General features: G+C 32.4%; 2 protein-coding genes, 1 long non-coding RNA gene, 1 other non-coding gene and 1 pseudogene across 4 annotated transcripts; 3 read left to right on the forward strand and 2 right to left on the reverse strand.

Annotated features, from left to right (window-relative positions):
• Nucleotides 1–1,492: 1,492 nt before the first annotated feature.
• LOC125589373 lies at nucleotides 1,493–1,599 on the forward strand. The gene has a single exon (XR_007325564.1). It is a non-coding gene; the product is annotated as a small nucleolar RNA R71 (small nucleolar RNA).
• A 9,129-nt stretch (nucleotides 1,600–10,728) lies between these two features.
• LOC106404556 (cytochrome c oxidase assembly protein COX19) lies at nucleotides 10,729–12,142 on the reverse strand. Its single transcript, XM_013845270.3, has 4 exons — nucleotides 12,028–12,142; nucleotides 11,493–11,581; nucleotides 11,307–11,404; nucleotides 10,729–11,199 (listed from the first exon to the last, which is right to left on the reverse strand). The coding sequence occupies exons 1-4, from the start codon at nucleotides 12,035–12,037 to the stop codon at nucleotides 11,100–11,102; spliced, it is 297 nt and encodes a 98-aa protein (XP_013700724.1). The 5' UTR covers nucleotides 12,038–12,142; the 3' UTR covers nucleotides 10,729–11,099.
• Nucleotides 12,143–12,286: 144 nt separating this feature from the next.
• LOC125588868 lies at nucleotides 12,287–14,100 on the forward strand. The gene is made up of 2 exons (XR_007325071.1): nucleotides 12,287–12,675; nucleotides 13,217–14,100. It is a non-coding gene; the product is annotated as an uncharacterized LOC125588868 (long non-coding RNA).
• On the reverse strand, nucleotides 13,990–15,302 carry LOC106406321 (60S ribosomal protein L10-3). The gene is made up of 4 exons (XM_013846950.3): nucleotides 15,081–15,302; nucleotides 14,454–14,955; nucleotides 14,299–14,380; nucleotides 13,990–14,224 (listed from the first exon to the last, which is right to left on the reverse strand). Exons 1-4 carry the CDS (start codon nucleotides 15,238–15,240, stop codon nucleotides 14,156–14,158), a joined length of 813 nt encoding a protein of 270 aa, XP_013702404.3. The 5' UTR covers nucleotides 15,241–15,302; the 3' UTR covers nucleotides 13,990–14,155.
• A 100-nt stretch (nucleotides 15,303–15,402) lies between these two features.
• Nucleotides 15,403–21,241, forward strand: LOC106403583 (annotated as a pseudogene).
• The last annotated feature ends 59 nt before the right edge of the window (nucleotides 21,242–21,300 follow it).

Here is a 21,300-nt window from a genome sequence, read left to right on the forward strand (position 1 = left end):
TCGATCAGCTAGCACCAAAGAGATCTTGCACTTTTTATATTGTGTAAACCCAAGCTTCTTGGCAATGGATAGTGGCATGAGGCTGACACTTGCTCCCAAGTCACATAGACATTTCTCAAATGTCAAAGGTCCAATGGCGCATGGCAGGGTGAAACTACCAGGGTCTTCTAGCTTCCTTGGGACAGTCAGTCTCTGAATAATGGCACTGCACTCGTGAGTAAGAATCACCATCCCTTCCATCTCTTTCTTCTTTTGTTCTACAGCATCTTTCAAGAACTTGCTGTATTGTGGAACCAGCATAAATGCATCAATTATGGGCATGGTGAGCTGAACTTCACTCATTTGCTTGTCAAACAAGGCTTTGTACTTCTCTAGGAGTTGCTTCTTGAATCTTCCAGGAAAGGGAAGCTTTGGCTCATAGGGAGGAGGAGTGAACAATTTCTCCTTTGTTGATGTAGCCTCCTCATTTTTGTTCTCAACTTTCTCCTCTCCAATCTTTCTCTTGCCCTTAGCTTCAACTATCTTCTCCAATATTTCCTCATTAGTTTTCTCATCCACAATCACCACATCATCATCTACATTGATGACCACCTCCCCACCTTGTTTCTCATTATCCTTAATGAGAACTTTAGGAGGCAACTCTCTTCCACTCCTTAGGGTGATTGCCTTCATTGTCTCCTTTGGGTTTTGTTCAGCCTTTCCAGGTAGTGTACCTTGTTGGCGACTTGAGCTGGCTGTCATAGAGACAAACTGGTTCTCCAAGTTTTTGAACTTGTTGTTTAGATCATGGTAATTCCCATCAATCTTGTTGTGTAGATTTTTCAGCTCATACCCTAATTGTTTCTCACTTCTTGCTTGTCCCTCCAATAATTGTTTCAGCATCGCTTCAGTACTACTCTCTTGTGGAGGTTGTGTTGATGATCCAGCTTGTTCTTGTGCAGGTTGATTTGGTTTTGGTGAGAATCCAGGAGGGAAGTTCTGTTTTGGTTGGTAACCACCTTGGTTGTTGTTGTAGAATGGCTTAGGCTGATTGTTGTAGAATGGTTTTGGCTGGTAGTTGTTGAATGGCTTCTGTTGGTTGTTGTAGAAGGGTTTCTGTTGGTAGTTGTTCTGGTTTTGATAGTCATGTTCCTTCTTGTACCATGTACCCTGAGCATTGACATAGTACATATCTTCTTGGCATTCTACTCCATCAGCTTCAGAAACCATATGTAACTCCTCCTTCTTGTTCTTTTCTGATAGTAGCATGTCAATCTTTTCTTGTATTGCTTTCAGTTCTCTTTTTGTGGTCATATCTTCTCCTCCCCCACTTCTGTCTCTTCTGTCATATTCATCATTGTAGACAGAATCACTCTGTGCCATGTTCTCCAAGAGTTCTAATGCATCTTCGACAGTCCTCCCCAAGTAGTTTCCATTGCTTGCAGTGTCAAGCTGGCTTTTGAATTTAGGCAAGACTCCTCTGTAGAAAGTGCTTAGCAAGCTCTCATTGTTGAAGCCATGGTGGGGACATTGAGACAAGTAGGTTCTGAATCTCTCCCATGCCTCTGAAAATCCTTCAAGTCCTTTTTGTTGAAAACCAGAGATCTGATTTCTAAGGTTTGCAGTCCTTGTAGCAGAGAAGAACTTGTTGAGGAAGGCCTTCTTGCATTCATCCCAAGTTGTGATAGTATCACTTGAGATGTTTTTCTCCCAAGTGTGAGCCTTGTCTCCCAAAGAGAAGGGAAACAATCTGAGCTTGAAAGCATCCTCTGAAACTCCATTTGTTTTTGACAAGCCACAGTATTTATCAAATCTGTCAAGGTGATCTAGTGGGTCTTCCAAGGCAAGTCCATGGTACTTGTTGTTTTCAATCATGTTGATGAGGCTGGACTTGATCTCGAAATTGTTGTTGGCAACTGGCGGTCCCCTAATGCCCAACCTATTCCCATTTATGTTAGGTTGATCATATGTACCGATGGCCCTAGCTTGGCGTTGTGGTTGTCTAGGTCGAAGGTTGGCAGCTCCTTGACCATTGCCCTCTTGAGCAGCTCCAGGAGGAACTTCTTGGACATTTTGTCTATGATCATCAACTTCATAGACACCTTCCGGTTGATTCGGGTTTCTCTCCATCTCAAGCCCCAATCTATGTAAGTGGGCTTGCTTTTCTCTTTCTCTTCTCTGTCTTCCCAACTCTCTTTCTAAGGCTTTGATGTTGTCCACTCTTGGTGCAAGATTTGTTGATCCTTTGCTTCTCAAGTTCATGCACCTGTCATCCAAATATATATGAAGATAGATAATTAGTAACTTAAAAACAAAGTAAAACTCAGTCTCAAGCAAAGACTCAAACGCAATGTCACAATCAGACTAGGATTGGCAACGGCGCCAATTTGATAATAGGTTTTTCTGCCTATTGCAAATGTTGTAGTATAGGGGGGTGAATGTCGAACCAGTCCTAGTGATGTGAATCAGTGAGAATACAAGTCATTTCTTAAGCTAAGCAGATTCAATAGTTGTGAGTGTGTGACAAGTAACAATAGCAAACAGAGCAATACAACAAGGTTTTAATCAATTTAGACAAGTGAATCCATGGGTATTGGGAATTGACTTCAAGTAACTAAGATCCAATCTAGGTGACAAGCTTTCAATCAAAGTAATCTCTTAAGTCTAAACACAATTTTAGACAAGTCCTATGTCTAGGTAAATGTCCATTTGCTTAGAAATCATTAAACATCAAATGTCTTTGGCTTAATTCAATCAAGCAATCTTTAAGTTCAAGTTTAATAACTATCTAGCAATTTTAACATCAAGTGTCCTTGGCTAATCTCACTAGAGCTTAGTTGAGTTGATTCAAACACTTCATCTAATCATGTCTGATGAGAAGTGTTTAGAAATCAGGTTTAGAGTGATCAAGACTAAACAAGCATTAAAAATACTCAACAAGCAAGTTCATACAAGGATCTAATACAATAACACCATAAATCTTCACTAAGTTCCTCTAATCTCCCTAACCCATGAATTCCTAAGGAAACTACTCACTAATCTCCATGAAAACACTTAATCTCATAATAGATTGAAGCATATTCAAGTAGATACAACAGAGAATAAAGATAAACAAGGATTTAAACAAGCAAAACGAAATTAAAACTCAAGAACAGATGATGAACAATGAAGAACAGCTCAAGAACACTAAGAACAATAATATTTCAAAGAGAGAGAGTTTTTGACAAGTTAAATTATTACAAAGTTGGATAATGATGTTTCTTGCCCACCCTTTTGATAAAAAGAAAGCAAATATTATACAGAAAAGTAGGAAAAATCGTGCAAAGGAAAGGTGGGTGGAAGAAAGTGGGAAGTTGGTTAATCCCATCAACTTTCCAGTGGTCCCCGGCAAGGGTTGATACACCTGTAGTAAATCGATTATAACTTATCCAATACAGCTCCAAATGACTTGAAACCACTTCCATTGGAAAGCTAACTCAATTTCCAGTGTCTCCACAAATTTTGAGCTTCAGAAAAGATCTTTAAGGCTTTCATCCGTGTTCATCTTTCACTCTCCGGATTCGGGAGCGACCTCGCTGTGTCGCTGCGAGAGGTCGCTCCGGATTCGTTGTCTCCGGGTGATCAATACGCGAGCGACTCTTCCCTGTCGCTCTAGTAAGGTCGCTCCAGTAGGGTGATCAGAGCGACTTGGTGGTGTCGCTCCGGACTGGTCGCTCCGGGTGATCAATACGCGAGCGACTCTTTCCTGTCGCTCTAGTAAGGTCGCTCCAGTAGGGTGATCAGAGCGACTTGGTGGTGTCGCTCCGATTGGTCGCTCTCATGCCTTGCTCGCCCAATGACCACTCTAAACACTCCTTTTTGAGCTCCAAATGCCTCCAAGTGTCTCCAAGAACTCCATGTGGTACTCCAATACCTGATAAGGACTCATGTATGCAAAATGCAACCTAAACATGGCTAAATCCTAATCTATATGATCAAAATGCACATGGATTAATGGATAAAACAATAGAAATATGCAAGATATCATATATTATGTCCTAAGTATTGCATACTTTTGCTATAAATCGGAAAGTAATGATTTTTTTAAATGTTGATTTTTTTTATTAATAGCAAATAGACACATCTATTTAAAATCGTTTTGTTAATAAAATACAAAAAAGGAATATTGTTTGGTTTTCATGTCTTCCTCACCTACAAAAATTTATATAAATATTAATACATAAATTAAGTTATTTTGTTATAACCAAACGAACTTATATATCAAATATGTTTCCTTGCAACACAATTCTTTAGAACTTAAATTACGAAAAAATTATATTGAAGACTAAGAAAGAGCTTTGGCGCCTGCCTAAATGTTTTTCGTAGTCTAGGAAAACATTAATAATGACCTTTCGTAGTAGTTAATGATATATATCATGTTGACCTAACTTTCATCATATACAAAATATCGGTTACAAACAAATAATACCATCATCTTTCTATATTTGGGTCTTTAGTATAATAATAGCCGGGGTGCAAAATTTTATGTTGTCTTAATGTGACTCATAACCAAATTATACTTCAAATTATAAGCCTAATCCAATTTTTAATTTTCTTTTTGATATTTTAATATTTCATCTTATGTTATCAAAAAGAAAGTAAGAATCTGATATTCTGAAAATTAGTGTAACTTCAAAATCAAAAATATATACATAAATCTTAAATTTGTGAATACAATATATTTAATATTTTAATAATATAACTCAATCCGCGGATCTTATCCTAGTGGCATACTATAACCGATGACATGGCTAATGGCAAAATATGACATGACAATTGCATTGAATGTTGATTTCTTCTTTTGGTAAACTTTTTAAAATATAGAAATAACTCATGAATATCATAAAATAAATATATTTGATTATGACATTAAATAATGTAATAAGTATAAAATGTTTTATAAATTTCGAAATATTATTTAGTTTATTTTTATATTCATACAATTTTTATTACTAAACACGATTTTCAAAATTTTATACATTTTTGTTAAAAAATATTAATTTTTAATCATAATAAAATTTGATTCCTATTTATATTTATAAATTTTATTTTAATATTATTTTTTGATAATTATAAAAAAAAAATTCCTTTTTAAAGAAAAATTATTATATAAAAGTTGAGGTTATAAGCCATCGAGAGCGTCCACATAGGATTTAAACGACCAATCGTAGTATGACAAATTATTATTTAAGTTTACTATTTTTAAAAATGTTAATATTACCAAAAAAATGTTTATTTCAAACTAAAATATAAATCAATATCGAATAAGGTAAATTTACAAAAATATAAATACTATATTAAGTTAACATAATGTTTAATATTTTTCGAAAATTAAAAAATAAATAACGAAAAGAATAATTAATTTAAAAATACAAGACTTTCAAACAAGTATAACTATATAAATCTAAATTTAAACTCATGATTTTCAAAGTTTAGGTTATATACTATTGCAAATATTCAAACTAACATATACTATATATAAGTTGATATTATAAATCATTGAGAATGTTCACATATTATTTTAAAGCACCAAAAATATACCAAATCGTTTTTCAATTTGGTATTTCTAAAAATGTTAATATTACGAAATTTTTTATTTCAAAATAAAATATAAATAATTATCAAATAAGTTAAACTTACAAAGTTAAAAACATCATGTACAAATCTATACTATATAAAATAAAGTTTCGAAAATTAACATAAAATAACAAACAAATATAATAGTTAATTTAAAAATGCAATACTTTCAAACAATTATAACTATATAAATCTAAAACACATGATTTACAAAATTTAGGTTATATACTGCTGAAAATATTCATCAAAAATATGTACTATATGTAATTTTATGCAATAAATCATTGAGAATATCCACATATTATTTTAAAGCACCAAAATATGTTAAATTACCATTTTAATTATTATTTTAAAAATTTCAAGATTTTCAAAATAAAAAGGAAACTACTATTCAATTTAGTGAAAATGCAAAATTATTAAAAGAATCAATTTGATATATAAAGTAAACCTTTGAAAGACCAACATAAAATCAACTAACAAAAAAAATCTTAAAGAATACAAGATTTTAAAATAATAAAAACAATATGAATTTAAAGCACTTTTCATTACATATGAATCTAACAAAATATGATTTCAAAATGGAAGCTATTTCTTTCAAAAAAATATCAATAATAAATTTTGTAAGCAAAATTGCCAAATAACTAAAAGAATCAGTTTATTATAAGAAATAAATGTTTGGAAGATCAACATAAAATTAAGTAACAAAAATAATTTTAAAAATATAAGAATTTCAAATAATAAAGACAATGTAAATCTAAATCATTTTTTCATTACATATGAATCTAAATAACATATGATTTCGAAATTGAGGATATATATTATTTAAGTGTTCACATAGAATTTAAAAATATCATTATAATAATATAAAAGTCAGCATCTTAATTTGATAAAGTAAATAAAAATATTATTAAAGATAATTAACTTGATATATAAAATAATTATATATTTGAAATTAAACAAAAAATTAACAAAAATAAAAATATTCAAAAAGAAACAAAGTTTTAAAAAACATATTTATAAATAATCATGTATGTAAAAATAAATAAAAATCAGCACAAAACTATAAAAAGATAAATTAAAGTTTGTAAAACTTATCTTTAAAGTTAGATTGATATTTGTAGCTAATTATTGAAAACTTGATATAATAAGAGATTGTTCACGTACCTTATAGGAATTGGTATTGATCGCATATTATTACTAAAAATATAATTATGTATGTAACCTTTAATATGATATGGACTATATGCTTTAAAAAACAGAAATAACTGAAAATATTCACAAATAACATATACTATATATAATTTGATGCCGTAAATTATTGAGAATATCCATATATTATCTTGAAGCACCAAGAAAAATATGTTAATCACCATTTTATATATTACTTATAGAACTAGAAAACCGAGGTGGGGCTTTTTCCACATCACGGTGTAAATATGGTTAACATATTATATAAATAAAAATACGAAAAATATTCCAAATCAGTATCATTGTTTAATATTTTTATAAATCTTAATATTTCTAAAGTAAATCTATAAATTAATTTCAAAATATGAACTAAAATTAACTAACTTGATATATATGCTAACTATCTTAAAACATAACACTAAAATTTATTTAAAAAATTCATAAAGTATGTCAAAACATAAAATAGCATATACATAAAAATAAAATATATAATTAATATTAAAATAATTAACCTAATCAAATAAGTAAAAAATAAAATTTTAGTATTTTTATATTGGTGTTGGCTACAAAATCATCTAATTTTATAATAGATTATAAAAGGTTCTTAAAACATTGGTCAATTTTCGTTTTTTTTTTACTGGACCAATTCAGTTTTGGCTTATAATAAGCTTACAAAGTTCTATTAAAAATAAAATGTGGTAAGAATAATCCACAATTAATACACATATTGTTGATTAAACAATTTGTTTATATGCTTTTGAATTGCCTTTTATCAATTAAATAAATTAACATAGTTATTTACTCATCAACAATTAGATTTTAATAAATTTTGAGACAATTGTTTTTAAAAAGTCATAATCCAAATATTCATTTAACTAACCAAACATGTTTTTATGAAACATACCTAAATTTTTTTATTATCTAAAATATTTTTTTTTAAATTAGGTCACTAATAATAATAAATCGAAGTACATGGTAACCCTTTTCCGAGAAAAGTAACTTCTCAATCCGGGAAAATATTTTGTGAACCGCTAAAACATCATAATCCCACCACTAATTTATATTGTAACTAAATCAAGTAGGAGATATATTTAATTTTTTAGGTTTTTTATTTTTTATTTTAATAAATAAAATATTACTTAATATTAGCATAAATTTTATATATATATATATATATATATTATTTTTTTTTCTCCTTTTTCTTATATCTAACAAACAGATAGTTACTATTATTTAAATTTCATCAAAATATTTATTATGATTTAGACCTAAATATACATATAAAACTATTAGATATGCATTTAAAAGAATTAAATAAGAATATTTTAAATACAAATATGCATAAAATAAGTATATAATAATACATTCATGCTAAAAATTTGGTAAATACAAAAAAGTTAGATATATTGCATAAGGATTAATCTTTTATGTCATTCAAATATAAATACATATAAAATTATAATAAAATATTTATAACAGTGTTGTATTAGTTAATAAGTATGGAACAATCTATATGACGCTTTTAATTTTTTTATTAAGAAACAATATACACATGTTTATAAATACATTTATACATTTACGTATACAAACAAACTGATATCTAAATATTAGTTATTTAAATGGTAAAATTGTATAAAAACTTAACTATGAAAAATAATAAAGCACACTTTAAATAAATTTCATAGAAAAATGTATATAAAACAATTTTCTATTATATTATCTTAATATTATTAAAAAATAAAACTAGTTATTAATAAAGTATTCATAGTAGTGAATAGCATAGTATAGTAGTGTATATGTACTGAGAAATCTATGTGATATTAAAATTATGTACTTATAAGAAACTATAAATACTTTAGTAACAGTAATTTTACTTTTATAATACAAACAAATAAATAGCTAAGTTCAAAAATAACAAATTTATAAAAACAATGTAAATAGGAAATCAAATAATATTTTAATAATATTAATAAAAATATTTTTTACGAAATTCATCTTTTTCTTAAAAAATATTGCAAAATTAAATTAAATTATTAAAGCAGAATAAAAAATCTAGTATATATCTAAAACTTGGCTGCCGTTTATTGAAATCTGCATAGAACCACAATTAAAACAAAAAGAAAAAGTCCAAAGAAACATGTCCATCTATTTGCTTGCTACCACTCTGTAGACAACTCGCCTAGGTCATCAATAATCTTTAAAATGTTGATTACTATCACACGACTGCAAAAATCATCAAATAATATCATATTTGGTACAGAGAGTTATTATTGAAATCGAAATATTTAAAGGCTGACTTTAGAACTACAGAAAAATATGAATTTAAAGTCAGAAATTTTTGCTATTAAAAAAGTCATTAAATAAACTGCGTGCAAGTAATCGATTTTTCTAAAAAAAAATTTTAACCTTGTTGAAACAATCTACGCTTATAAAGTCCATGCATGCTTATCTATTTGATCAAAGGCGACGATTTTGAAAAGTTGGGTTATAGTTTAGATCTAAATCAAAGAAGGGGAATATCAACTTGACTTTGGCTTTCAAGGTGTCGTTTGTGACTTTTCCTATAAACCAAACAAGTATATAATGTGAACTGAAGCAGGCTTTACATTTGTAATAATATATGATATTAAAGATGTATGGCGTTTTTTTATTATGGCTTTTAACCGGCTAATTAGGTAGATAGTTTTATTTGGGTTGGAATTGTATGATTATTTGCACAATAAAGTTGCCAAATCTAAAAGTACGTGGTTTCTTTGCCTGAAACAATTAGAATATAACAACGTAATTAAATATGCTTTTTGCCGGTAGTTCATTTGATTATAAAGTCAATTGGCTTAAAAACCAAAAGAAAAGATGAAATTAACAATCTGCTTTTAAAAGTACTGTTCTGTCTAGAACATCGTGGTCCATTTGCATACCCGGTTCTTTGCCTGAAACAATTAGAATATAACAACGTAATTAAATATGCTTTTTGCCGGTAGTTCATTTGATTATAAAGTCAATTGGCTTAAAAACCAAAAGAAAAGATGAAATTAACAATCTGCTTTAAAAAGTACTGTTCTGTCTAGAACATCGTGGTCCATTTGCATACCCGGAGAAAAGATATATCCGTAGGCTGCACTTCCACTTAAAAATTAGTCTGGATCTTCCATAGGCTTAGAATATTCCAGATTAAACAAAAAAAAAATTAGAATAATATCGTAAATAGCATATATTGCCGGGTAAATAAATATGATAATTGTTAGAAACAAAGTGAAGTTTAGTATTCTTTTTAGAAAAGCAACTAGACAAATGAACAAACTTATTTTTTATTTCCTATAAACCATTTTTGCAATTGATGGGATAGGAATTTACCGGATAGGAATTTACCATCTAGTACAATTTAGACCATTCAGATAACTATTCGGATTCATTTTGTTATTTCAGATTTTTTTTTGAACACTTGTTTAATTATACTATAAAAACAATAAAAAAAAATTACACCAATGATTTGACGGCCGACAATTTTACTACCTTATAAGAATACATGTTTTGCTGTGCCATATGAAACCGCCATATGAAATCCATGTTTGATGATACGTGAAAATCGATTGTAACCTTTTTCTTCACAATCTTCATAATTTAAAAAAAATTGGTGTTTGAACCTAAACCTCCGGATGTAGAAATATTAATGAAAATTTTGGAATTTAAAATTATTTTTCAATTCACTATAACCTTTTAATCATGTGATATTACAAAATAGTATTGATGAATAACTTTTTTGTTGAAAGATTGTGAAAATAGTATTATACTGATTAAATATGATCTAGTCTACATACTAATTAAATATGCTTTTTAATAATCTAAAATACAAGATTTCACAATTTTGACATTTTTTATTATTAATTTTCATAAAATTATATGATAGATAAGTAAGTAAATGATTGAAACATTGAAACAATTTTGTAGAAAAAAATCCAAAAACAGATAAATAACAGAAGCAAAACATATTCCGTAGCCCAGACATTCCTCAAGCCTAAGAACTAATATTCGTTAGCCCAAAGAGTCATCAGAAGCATTGGGCCAACAACGATATTTACACTCCTTTTGCTTTGGTATAATTGTTTGTATAAGAATGGGAATGCTTTTAGTTCACACGAAAATTACAGATACGTATACCATCATCATCTGTAACGATGAGGAACGGTGAAGCTGAAAACACAGTTTGGTTTTATGAGGAAGAAATGGTCTAGCCTATAACCTTGAAGATGTGACTCTTAAGTGAATCGATGTCAAATCACAAAAAAAAAAAAGAGGTTCCACGTTTGGTCCAACCTTCAATGTTCGAGACTCTCTTTATTCTTATCTCCAGCGGAATCCAGTTCTTTAACACCACTGAACCCAAGTTCAGACATATCCTGCTTTGCCATCAAGTTCCTGTAGGATAATTAACAAGTCTCATGATGCAACTCCTATCCAACGCTACCTTAAACATTTTTAAAGGAGAAGTAGATAGAACTGAAAGAGAGTAAAAAGGGACTAACTTGGCCATTCGACACTGGAGATATTTCTTAGAGAGATGTCTGCATTGCTCAGATTTGTTAGATGAAGACTTGAGACAGCCTAGATATTCTTTCTTCTCCTGAAAAATAAAAACAGAATGCTAAGTGAATTACTCAAAGATAAACCAAAACATCTCTACATGGAGAACAAAGAGAAACTCGTAATACCGCATCACATTCGTGTAAGTGATCCAGAGGGAAAATGCCCTTTTCTGGTGGGATAGGTCTCAATCCTCTGTTTCCTCCAAATGCTCCACCTGCCATACCCATACACACAAACAAATCAACAGGAGCATGTAACGGGATCAAATCGAGAGCTTTAGGAAGTAATATTGTCCGTAAGGTATATAAATAGTGAATAAAGGTAAACGCAAAAGAAGATATAATAGCTATGTGAATACAAAACCTTCAATCTAGGGTTTAAGCAGAACTAAGCATCATTATAAGCAAATGCATCACAGTTCTCTTGTCTCCCCCAACAATACAGAACCGCGCAGATTACAACTAAATCCGATTAACCATTAGTGAATGGTTACGAAAAGGCTAACTAGCTACAAATTGCCCAAAGATACCTCATAAATCTAGTATGCACAGATTCCTAAAACCAGCATAGGCTTTAGATAAATCTCCTTCACTTCTTTAATTCAAGAGACATCGAAGCAAGAAAAAAAAAAGAATAATGAGGAGAAGAGAAAAAACATACCTGTACTCATATCGACACTTGGATTCGCCTCTCTATTTGTTTCTCGATTTGGTGTTCAATTCAGAAGACACTCTGAGGTTTTGATGCTGAAAAGTCAGGAGCTATAAGGGGCCAATTGCTAAAACTTACCCGTACAACAGCACTTGTCATGTTTAGGGTCAGGCCCAAGATGGCCCATATTTTCAATCTTTATGATTCTTGTTAGGGATGTTGTGTAGGGCGGAGGTATTAAGGGGTTGGCCAGCTCATAGATAAAAACTAAAAACCCTAACCCTAATTAATTGTTCTAAAGCATTTTGGACCAATTTAGAGTCGGGCCGAAATAAGTATGGGTTTAAATCGGGTTAGGTCTTATTACATTAATAAAAAATAAATCCATGTTTTATGTTGAAACGACGTTGTTTTGTGATATCTTCTTCTCCAATTCAGCAGATACGACGATCTCTTCTTCTTCGAAATCGTCGACGATCTCTTCTTCCTCGAAATCGTCGACGATCTCTTCTTCCTCAAACTTAGACGTCTCTCTCTGCCAGTCTCTCTCTCTCTCGCTTGTCTCTATTTCCGCTTCTCTCTCTCTCCGCCTGTCTCTTTCCGCCTCTCTCTCCGCCAGCCTCTCCGCCTCTGTCTCTCGAACTAGAGCAAACCCAGGTTAGCCCTTACAATCAATCTGGGTTTGGTTTAGATTTCGAACTAGAGGAAAGTTATGTTCTGGGTTTTTGAAGAATTACTTGCTTGTGTTTGAAATTCATAGATTTATCTTAGATTGCTTCTTATAGTGTTTGAGTCACTGGTATATATCGTGTGAGAATGTTTCATAGTGTTTAAGCCTTTTCTCTGTTTCAGCTTGACTCTAAAATCTGTTAGAGATTTTTTATGTTCTTTATCTAACTTATATTCATTAACTACAGGAGATATTGAAGGTTTCTTTCCAGCAAAACCCATTGTTGATTATGTTATGTTTGCTATTTGTTAATGTGTCCTGTTCTTGAGTGTCATGTCATGGTCTTGAGCTAAAGTTACGTGAGAGCATGCACTTAGTTCTGTTGTGTCCTTAATTCTGTTGTACTTAATGCAGATGAGTAAAGGTTCTGTTTTTTCTAAGTTTGCTATATGTGTTGTGAGATGAGTTTGCTATTTGTGTTGTCTGTGTTCTTATGAGTTCATTGTTTGTATTCTTATGACCTTGAAGCAAGATGAAGATGTGGGGTTGTCATTCTGTGACAAGGAAGTAATAGAGTCAACATCAAATTGAAAAGAAAGAAGTCATATGCGTTGGAAGAGCCCAAGAACAGAAGGAACCTTTAACAAAATAGAATTTTTTTACAATTTTTATAATATCTTAGACGTGGTTTATTTCAAAGTATGTGTCGTGGTTTGTTATTTATATAAGATTCAAACCTTTGATTTAACGTTATTTGATTTAACTTTTTATATGATAACCACTATGGAAAATATTTTACATAAAAAAAATGTAAAGGGCTTAAAGGGTTAATAAGGGTTGAACCCTATTTTACATAGTTTAATGGGTTTTGAAAGGGTTAGTATTCACTTAGGATTGAGCTTAAACTAAACAGGGTTGGGTTGGGCTGGACAACCCTATACAACATCCTTAATTCTTGTAGTTACTTTATGTCCCAGTGGATTAACTTTTCTATTCAAACGACAACCGTTATGGTGGATACGATCGTAATTATCGTGACACAAACGGGTGATGGCGAAAACGCTGATGACGAAAACAACTTACTGATGAAGGAGATAGAGATGTCAGTTGTGTGTAGAGTTTGTGTTATGTGCGATTTACTCATCACAAACAGAAGTGCGTTGTTTTGTAAAGCATAAAGATTTTACGTAATCTGTTTTATGTTTTTCTGAACTGAGCTTTTTTTTTTTTTGCGTTACTAATGAGTTCATTATCTTATCAAAGAAGATGATTGGAGGTAAATTATGAGAACGTAAGATAAATAACTGATAAACCAGAAACTTGAGATATAAAAAAAACATCCATAACTGAACTTAAAGCAATTGTCATAGCAAAACGAAACCATACGAGGAGGATCCTTGATACAACAAAAACAAAACAAAAAGATTTGAGAAACTAGATAATAGGTTCCACAACCAAAAATCATCTTCATTCGGTGGCTGAAATGAAGGCGCTTCCAGGTTGACGTTTAGCCAAAGGACCATGGTTCGACAGGAACTGCAACACAAAGAACAAAATACAAATCAGAATCAACCTCATAGTCAAGAATCAAACAAAGAAAAGAACAAAACCTTAGCATTGACACCATCGGGAACAATCCTCTTCGACTGCCTCATCCTCGTGTAGTCAGCACGGTTGAACTTAGTGAATCCCCTATAACATCAAATGAACACTTAATTAATCTCTTCAAAAGAATCAAAGCAAGACATTAAACTAAAACCCATACCATTTCCTGCTAACAATGATCTTCTGACGACCAGGGAACTTAAACTTAGCCCTCCTGAGAGCCTCCTGAGCATGAGCTCCATGGTTATCCTTGCACCTCACAGACAAAAGCACCTGCCCAATCGCAACCCTAGCGCAAGTCCCCAAGGCCTTACCAAACGCACCTCTCATACCAGTCTGGAGCCTATCAGCCCCGGCGCACGAAAGCATCTTGTTGATCCTCAGTACATGGAAAGGATGAACCCTAATCCTCAAATGGAACGCGTCTTTTCCGGCGGATTTCACCATGTACTTGTTGCAGGCGATACGCGCAGCCTCGAGGGCCTCGCTGGAGACGTTCTCCTTCTCCCAGGAGACGAGGTGGACGCAGAAAGGGAACTCGTCGACTCCTTTCTTCTTCATGCCGACGTCGTAGATGCGGATCTTGGGGTCGGGGACACCACGGCAGTAGCGGGATTTCGGGTAGGGTTTCCCCTTGATCTGACGGTAACATCTCGCAGGTCCTGTAAACAAACACGAATCGTATACATTTAACAGATTGTTCAATCGATTGCAAACAGACCTAATCAGAGCCTAGGGATTCCAGATTGAGCTAATTCGAATTAAAGGTGGAGAAGAGAAGACTTACTTCGTCCCATCTTGTTTGGTTGCGTTCGGCGATGGTGAGGAAAAACCCTAGAAATGTTGTCTTTATAGGAGGAACAACGAGAGAACCCTAAACTTAGCAGACGTAACTGCTTATCTAGAAGGCCCATTGGACTTTTGATATACATCTTTGACTTGGCCATTTAAGATCCAATGTAAACACGATTTTCTTCTTCGTTTTTGTTTCGTCTAATGTTTTTTATTCATTAAGAAAAACATTTTTGATTCCTCTTTATTCGTTGCCAGTTTTGTGTCATTGTGGGTGTTTACACGAGGATTGATAGATAAATCATAAATCTAATCCAATGCACAATAACCAAGTACTCTACAAGGTTTTACTTCGGCAAGCAAAAAATAAAATAAGAGCCAATTTTGAAAAACTCAGAACAATGCCATTCTAAATAGAACTCAACGGTGATACAAAATTAGACAACACATTAAAAATCCAGTGTAAACACGATTTTGTTCTTTTTTTTTTTCTTTCTTTCGTCGAATGTTTTTAAATTTATAAAGAATAGAAACATAACGTTTTTGATTCCTCTCTATATGTTGCCAAACTTGTGTCATTGTGTGTGTTTACACTAGAGGGTTGATTAAATCATAAATCCATCCACATCAATAACACATATGCAAAATACTTCTAACTAGGATTTATGTTAATTGTTTAGAAGTTGATTTTAGCTTCTCTGACTGAGCTATTTGTTTACTTGTGTTATTTTGTAGTTTTGTTTCTTTGAACTAAATTTTTAGGATCTCCAGCTCCATAGAAGAAGTCCTGAACTCGAAGAACGATCTTCTTCTTGAATCCAACCCAATCTACAAGAAAGTCCATGTCCACGGTGATGTCTCAATCTGCGAGTCTCTCAACATCGTTCAGTACATCACCCATGTTCGTTTAATCACCGTGGAACGCAGCGGTAACGTCAAAAAATGTACGGAACGAAACAAAATAACAGTGTCAACATCGTTCAGTACATCACCCATGTTCGTTTAATCACCGTGGAATTCCAGAGACACAATTAACGAGAAACCGATGCCGTTGATATTTTCCGCGTCCGTTTTACTCTCCGTTTGTTGCCGCAGCGACTGGAAAATCAGTTAACCGTACTTCACCTGTGCTATGTGTTGCTGTCGTTAAAGGTTTAATTTTTGACGTTACCGCTGTGTTTCACGGTGATGAAACGGACATGGGTATCGACGAATCTTTGCCGTCAGATCCTTCCATCCTCCCCTCACATCCCAGTGATCGCGTCTTTGCTGGTTTTTGGGCTCACTTCGTCGACGGAAAGGTAACAAATAATTGAAGTGATATCAATTATTCTATCTGACTAACTAAATATATATGAGAGAAATTAGATAATAATAAGCAAGCAAATGTTTTAAGAATCTTTTAAATAGATTTTACGTTCAACTAATCAATTATTTCTAAGAGGCCGTTATGAAATAGTCTAAATATAATCCTCTATATATTAATTGAGAAGCATTTGAAAAATTAGAACCTTAATTTTGTATTAATTAAAAAAAGCCCCAAATCCTAGGTGACACTCTAAATGCCTTCTAAATTCCATTTCAAAGAATTCTAAAGCATCTAATATAAAGTATAGTTTAATCTAATGGTGTCACATTATTTCATAATTATATAACACTAGAAAACATTATATTAACCTAAAATATAGGAAGTGTGTATTCTTTCCTTAAATAAAAGCTACGGAATTACCTAATATGATTTATATATATATGACAATTAATGATTATGAATAATAAAGATTTGATAACAATTTTTGCATCCTTCTTCATTTTTGTTTAAATTTATATTATTAAAAAAAATTAAACAATCACATTAACCATATAATAAAAAAATAGATTTTTTCTTATATGTTATATTTTGAATTTTTTAAAATGACTTTAAATTACAAAAATGAGGAAACCTTATATGTTATATATATTTTTTTTAAAATAACTTTAAAATACAAAAATGAAGACACTTTATATGTTATATTTTTCTTATATGTTAGAATTTTCTTATATGTTATATTTTGAATTTTTTTAAAACAATTTTAAATTACAAAAATGTAAGTTTTCCTTAAGTAAACGACTAAAAACATTAAAATGACATGTATCAATTCGATGGTTGATTTGAAAGCTTTCAAAACCATAAGGAAGATAAAAGTCAAAATAATTTAACTGTGGAAACAATACTGTTCACTTTTTTCAAGAATGTGTTCGATGGAAAAAATAAGGTTTTTATGTCATAATTTGTTTAATGTTCACTAGAGAACATTATATTAACCTAAAATATAAGAAGTGTGTATTCTTTCCTTAAATAAAAGTTACAGAATTACCTAATATGATTTACATATATATGACAATTAATGATTATGAATAATAAAGATTTGATAACAATTTTTGCATCCTTCTTCATTTTTGTTTAATTTTATATTTTTTAAAAAAATAAACAATCACATTAACCATATAATAAAAAAAATAGATGTTTTCTTATATGTTATATTTTGAATTTTTTAAAATGATTTTAAATTACAAAAATGAGGAAACCTAATATGTTATATATTTTTTTAAAAGACTTTAAAATACAAAAATGAGGACACCTTATATGTTGTATTTTTCTTATATGTTAGATTTTTCTTATATGTTATATTTTGAATTTTTTAAAACGACTTTAAATTACAAAAATGTAAGTTTTCTTTAAGTATACGACTAAAAACATTAAAATGACATGTATCAGTTCGATGGTTGATTTGAAAGCTGTCAAAACCATATGTAAGATAAAAGGCAAAATAATTCAACTGTGAAAATAATACTGTTCACTTTTTCAAGAATGTGTTCGAGAGGAAAAATAAGGTTTTTATGTCATAATTTGTTTAATGTCCACTAGAGAACATTATATTAACCTAAAATATAAGAAGTGTGTATTCTTTCCCTAAATAAAAGCTACGAAATAACCTAATATTATTTACATATATATGACAATTAATGATTATGAACAATAAAGATTTGATAACAATTTTTGCATCCTTCTTCATTTTGTTTAATTTTATATTATTAAAAAAATAAACAATCACATTAACCATATAATAAAAAATTAGATTTTTTCTTATATGTTATATTTTGAATTTTTTAAAATGACTTTAAATTACAAAAATGAGGAAACCTTATATGTTATTTTTTTTTTTTAAAACAACTTTAAAATACAAAAGTGAGGACACCTTATATGTTATATTTTTCTTATATGTTAGATTTTTTCTTATATGTTATATTTTGAATTTTTTAAAACGACTTTAAATTACAAAAATGTAAGTTTTCCTTAAGTATACGACTAAAAACATTAATATGACATGTATCAATTCGATGGTTGATTTGAAAGCTTTCAAAACTATATGGAAGATAAAAGTCAAAATAATTCAAATGTGAAAACAATACTGTTCATTTTTTTCAAGAATGTGTGCGATGGAAAAAATAAGGTTTTTGTGTCATAATTTGTTTAATGTCCAATCCGATCAACCCATGATGTATTAATTATAGTTTTGTTCCATTATTTTTAGTAAAAATTGATCCGATCCATCGGAAAGAAATTATATAATAACAACAAAAAATATTTTATATATATAAATAAAATGATCAAATATATAAAAGAAACTATCGATAATATATACAAATAAACTCACCCTGCCCAAGGTGCAAGTCTTATCCTAGTATCATAATTAAACATGCGTATATATTGACATGGACATGACAATAGTGCGTTTTGAAACGATCAATGCGGTGGCTGGAGCAAAAGATAACGATGTGAGAATGGCCATGGCGGGGAATTTGATAGAGTGTAGTGTCGCTTGAGGAGGCGTTTCAGAAAAGCAGCAAAGGCGGATACTTCTTCGGAGGAGAAAACATTGGGTTCCTCGACATCGCTTGTGGGTCTGTTGTGAGCCCACTTTCTGTAGCACCCCCGATACTCAATAGGATCGTTGGGCCGGACCATGGGACGAGGGAACGTGCAAGCCAGTCATAAGACATAAAGGCAAGTGTTCCATGGTTTGAAAGAGAGTAAGTCCGAAAGGTGATCGGGACTTAGACAAGGAAAGTGAGAAAAAAAGAAGAAAAGAAGCTGGACCGAGCTAGGGAAAGAGTAGAACTAGCTGAATCAGCTGGACGGAGCTAAGGTCCGAGCCCAGTCAAACAGTACAGCTCAATCAGCTAGTAGACCGAGTTCAACCAGCTGGACCAACTGTCAGTAAGCTCAACTCAGCTGGGAAGAGTGTTCGGTGGTTGGGTCGGTTGGTCGGGCTTGGAGTGGTTACGGGTCGATGGTTGGATCAGGTGCGGAGCTGGACTGGTCCGACTAAGCTTTGCGCATGTGGGAAACATGCTAAGCAGTTGGAGTTGGTTTCTGGTCGAAGGGGCGCGTATGGATAACTGCCCAAGCGGTTGGAAAATATACCCTTTCGTCCCATAACCGTTTGTAGCCGAGTTTTCTACAAATATTGTGCCTTGGGGTCGATTCTGGGCACAGATTTTCCCTAAGGAAACACCAAAACTTGATCAAAACCTAAGGCATCCGATAGAGAGAAACGTGGGCGATTGAAGGAGACTTGACCGGATTATCAAGTCTAGAAGGCGGTCTGACTTGGATTGCTTGAAGATTGATCCGGACATGGCGGATCAAAGGGATAAGGAGAAGCGTGGTGCGACTGGAACTCCGGAGCGCACACCAAAGGTAAGAGGAAGGACCGGATAAGCCATCGTCCTGACCGTCGGGTGAATCCGTACGTGTTTAAGGACAATTGGCCCAAGAGGTTACATCCTTCTCTCTTTACTTGATCGTTTTCTTCTTTCATCTGTACAAACGATCAAGTAACCTGGTCTTAGGACCGGGTAAGGGATCATGGCTTAGAGCCGATCCGATCATGCGATCCGATGCTTAAGTTTTGGATCCGATAGATCACATGATCATAGCCATTGGGCTTGGTCGGACTATAGTCCATCCGGATGGTTCAGTAAGTAAGACGGTTTGATTGAGCTCCGCGAACTGAACTTGATTGATCCGGATGATCCGGATGATTGACAAGATAACTTAACTTGATTGATCCGGATGACTGAACTTTCTGTCGTTGAGGCGTTTTCAGGTGTGAAGTTTTTGAGTGAAAATACAACACCAGACATGCTCCAGTGAGCTGACAAGTTCAGGGCCCATGAAGCTGAAAAACCTTACTTGCCTACTGTCACCGAGTTCCTTGAATTCGCCAAAAAGAAGTTTAATGTTCAGTGATGATTTACATCTCAATATGGTTCTAGAAAGATGTGTTCCAATGTAGTCAGAAACCGGTAAAAACAATGATATATCAATGATGAATTTTGGAGATTTTGTGAGTTTTTGGTTTCATCTCTTATTCAAGGAAACTGGTAATTAAGTTCTATGGTATTTAATTTTTAAAGTTATTAAATGATATTTTTTGTGTTGCATTAATTTGATTAAATTCGTCGATTAAAAAGTTAATCTCAAGTGATTCAAAATCACTTGATTATACGAATTAGTTCTCTAAAGCTTACTTGAACTTGTAGATTGAGCAGAGTTATGTATCTAACACTAAACTAGTGACATTTTTTAATACCGTTTTGATCAAAGCAAAATTTTCAACCCAACAAAGCAGAGTTACTTGTAGGAATGGCAATTGGGACAACCCGCCCCGCCGTGGCCCGCCCCGCCGTGGCCCGCCCCGCCGCGGTCTCTATCTCTGGCAGATCTTTGCGGGTCAGCCCGCCGTAACCCGCGGTTCCTAAACCTCTACCCAAACCCGCCCGCTTGCTACGTAGGACTTTGCGGTCCGGCCCGCGGGTAGTGAAAATGCAGTCCTCATTAGTTTTCTTCTTCTCATTGACCTTGAGACATCTCATAACTCTTCGCAAATCAAACAGTTCTCAAAAAGACAAAAAAGAAGAATGGAAGTGATGAGCTTAACTGCTCCATCTTCGCAAAGAAAATTCACTAGCTGCTTCTTAAGCGCACCAACAAGCCCACGAAGAATCATAGAGTGGTACAGAGAGTACGAGGAGGAGGCAAAAAAGAAACTTCTCCGAACGTTCTTTGATTAATTCCTTTCAATTGGGAAGAGAATCAAGGCAGTCCGAGGAAGATCACTGACAATGAAGAAGACACTGTTGATGATAAACAAGATAGATGAGACATGATA

The sequence above is a fragment of the Brassica napus genome, chromosome C6 (genome assembly GCF_020379485.1).
Source record: "Brassica napus cultivar Da-Ae chromosome C6, Da-Ae, whole genome shotgun sequence".
In the NCBI taxonomy this organism is placed as follows: Eukaryota; Viridiplantae; Streptophyta; class Magnoliopsida; order Brassicales; family Brassicaceae; genus Brassica; species Brassica napus.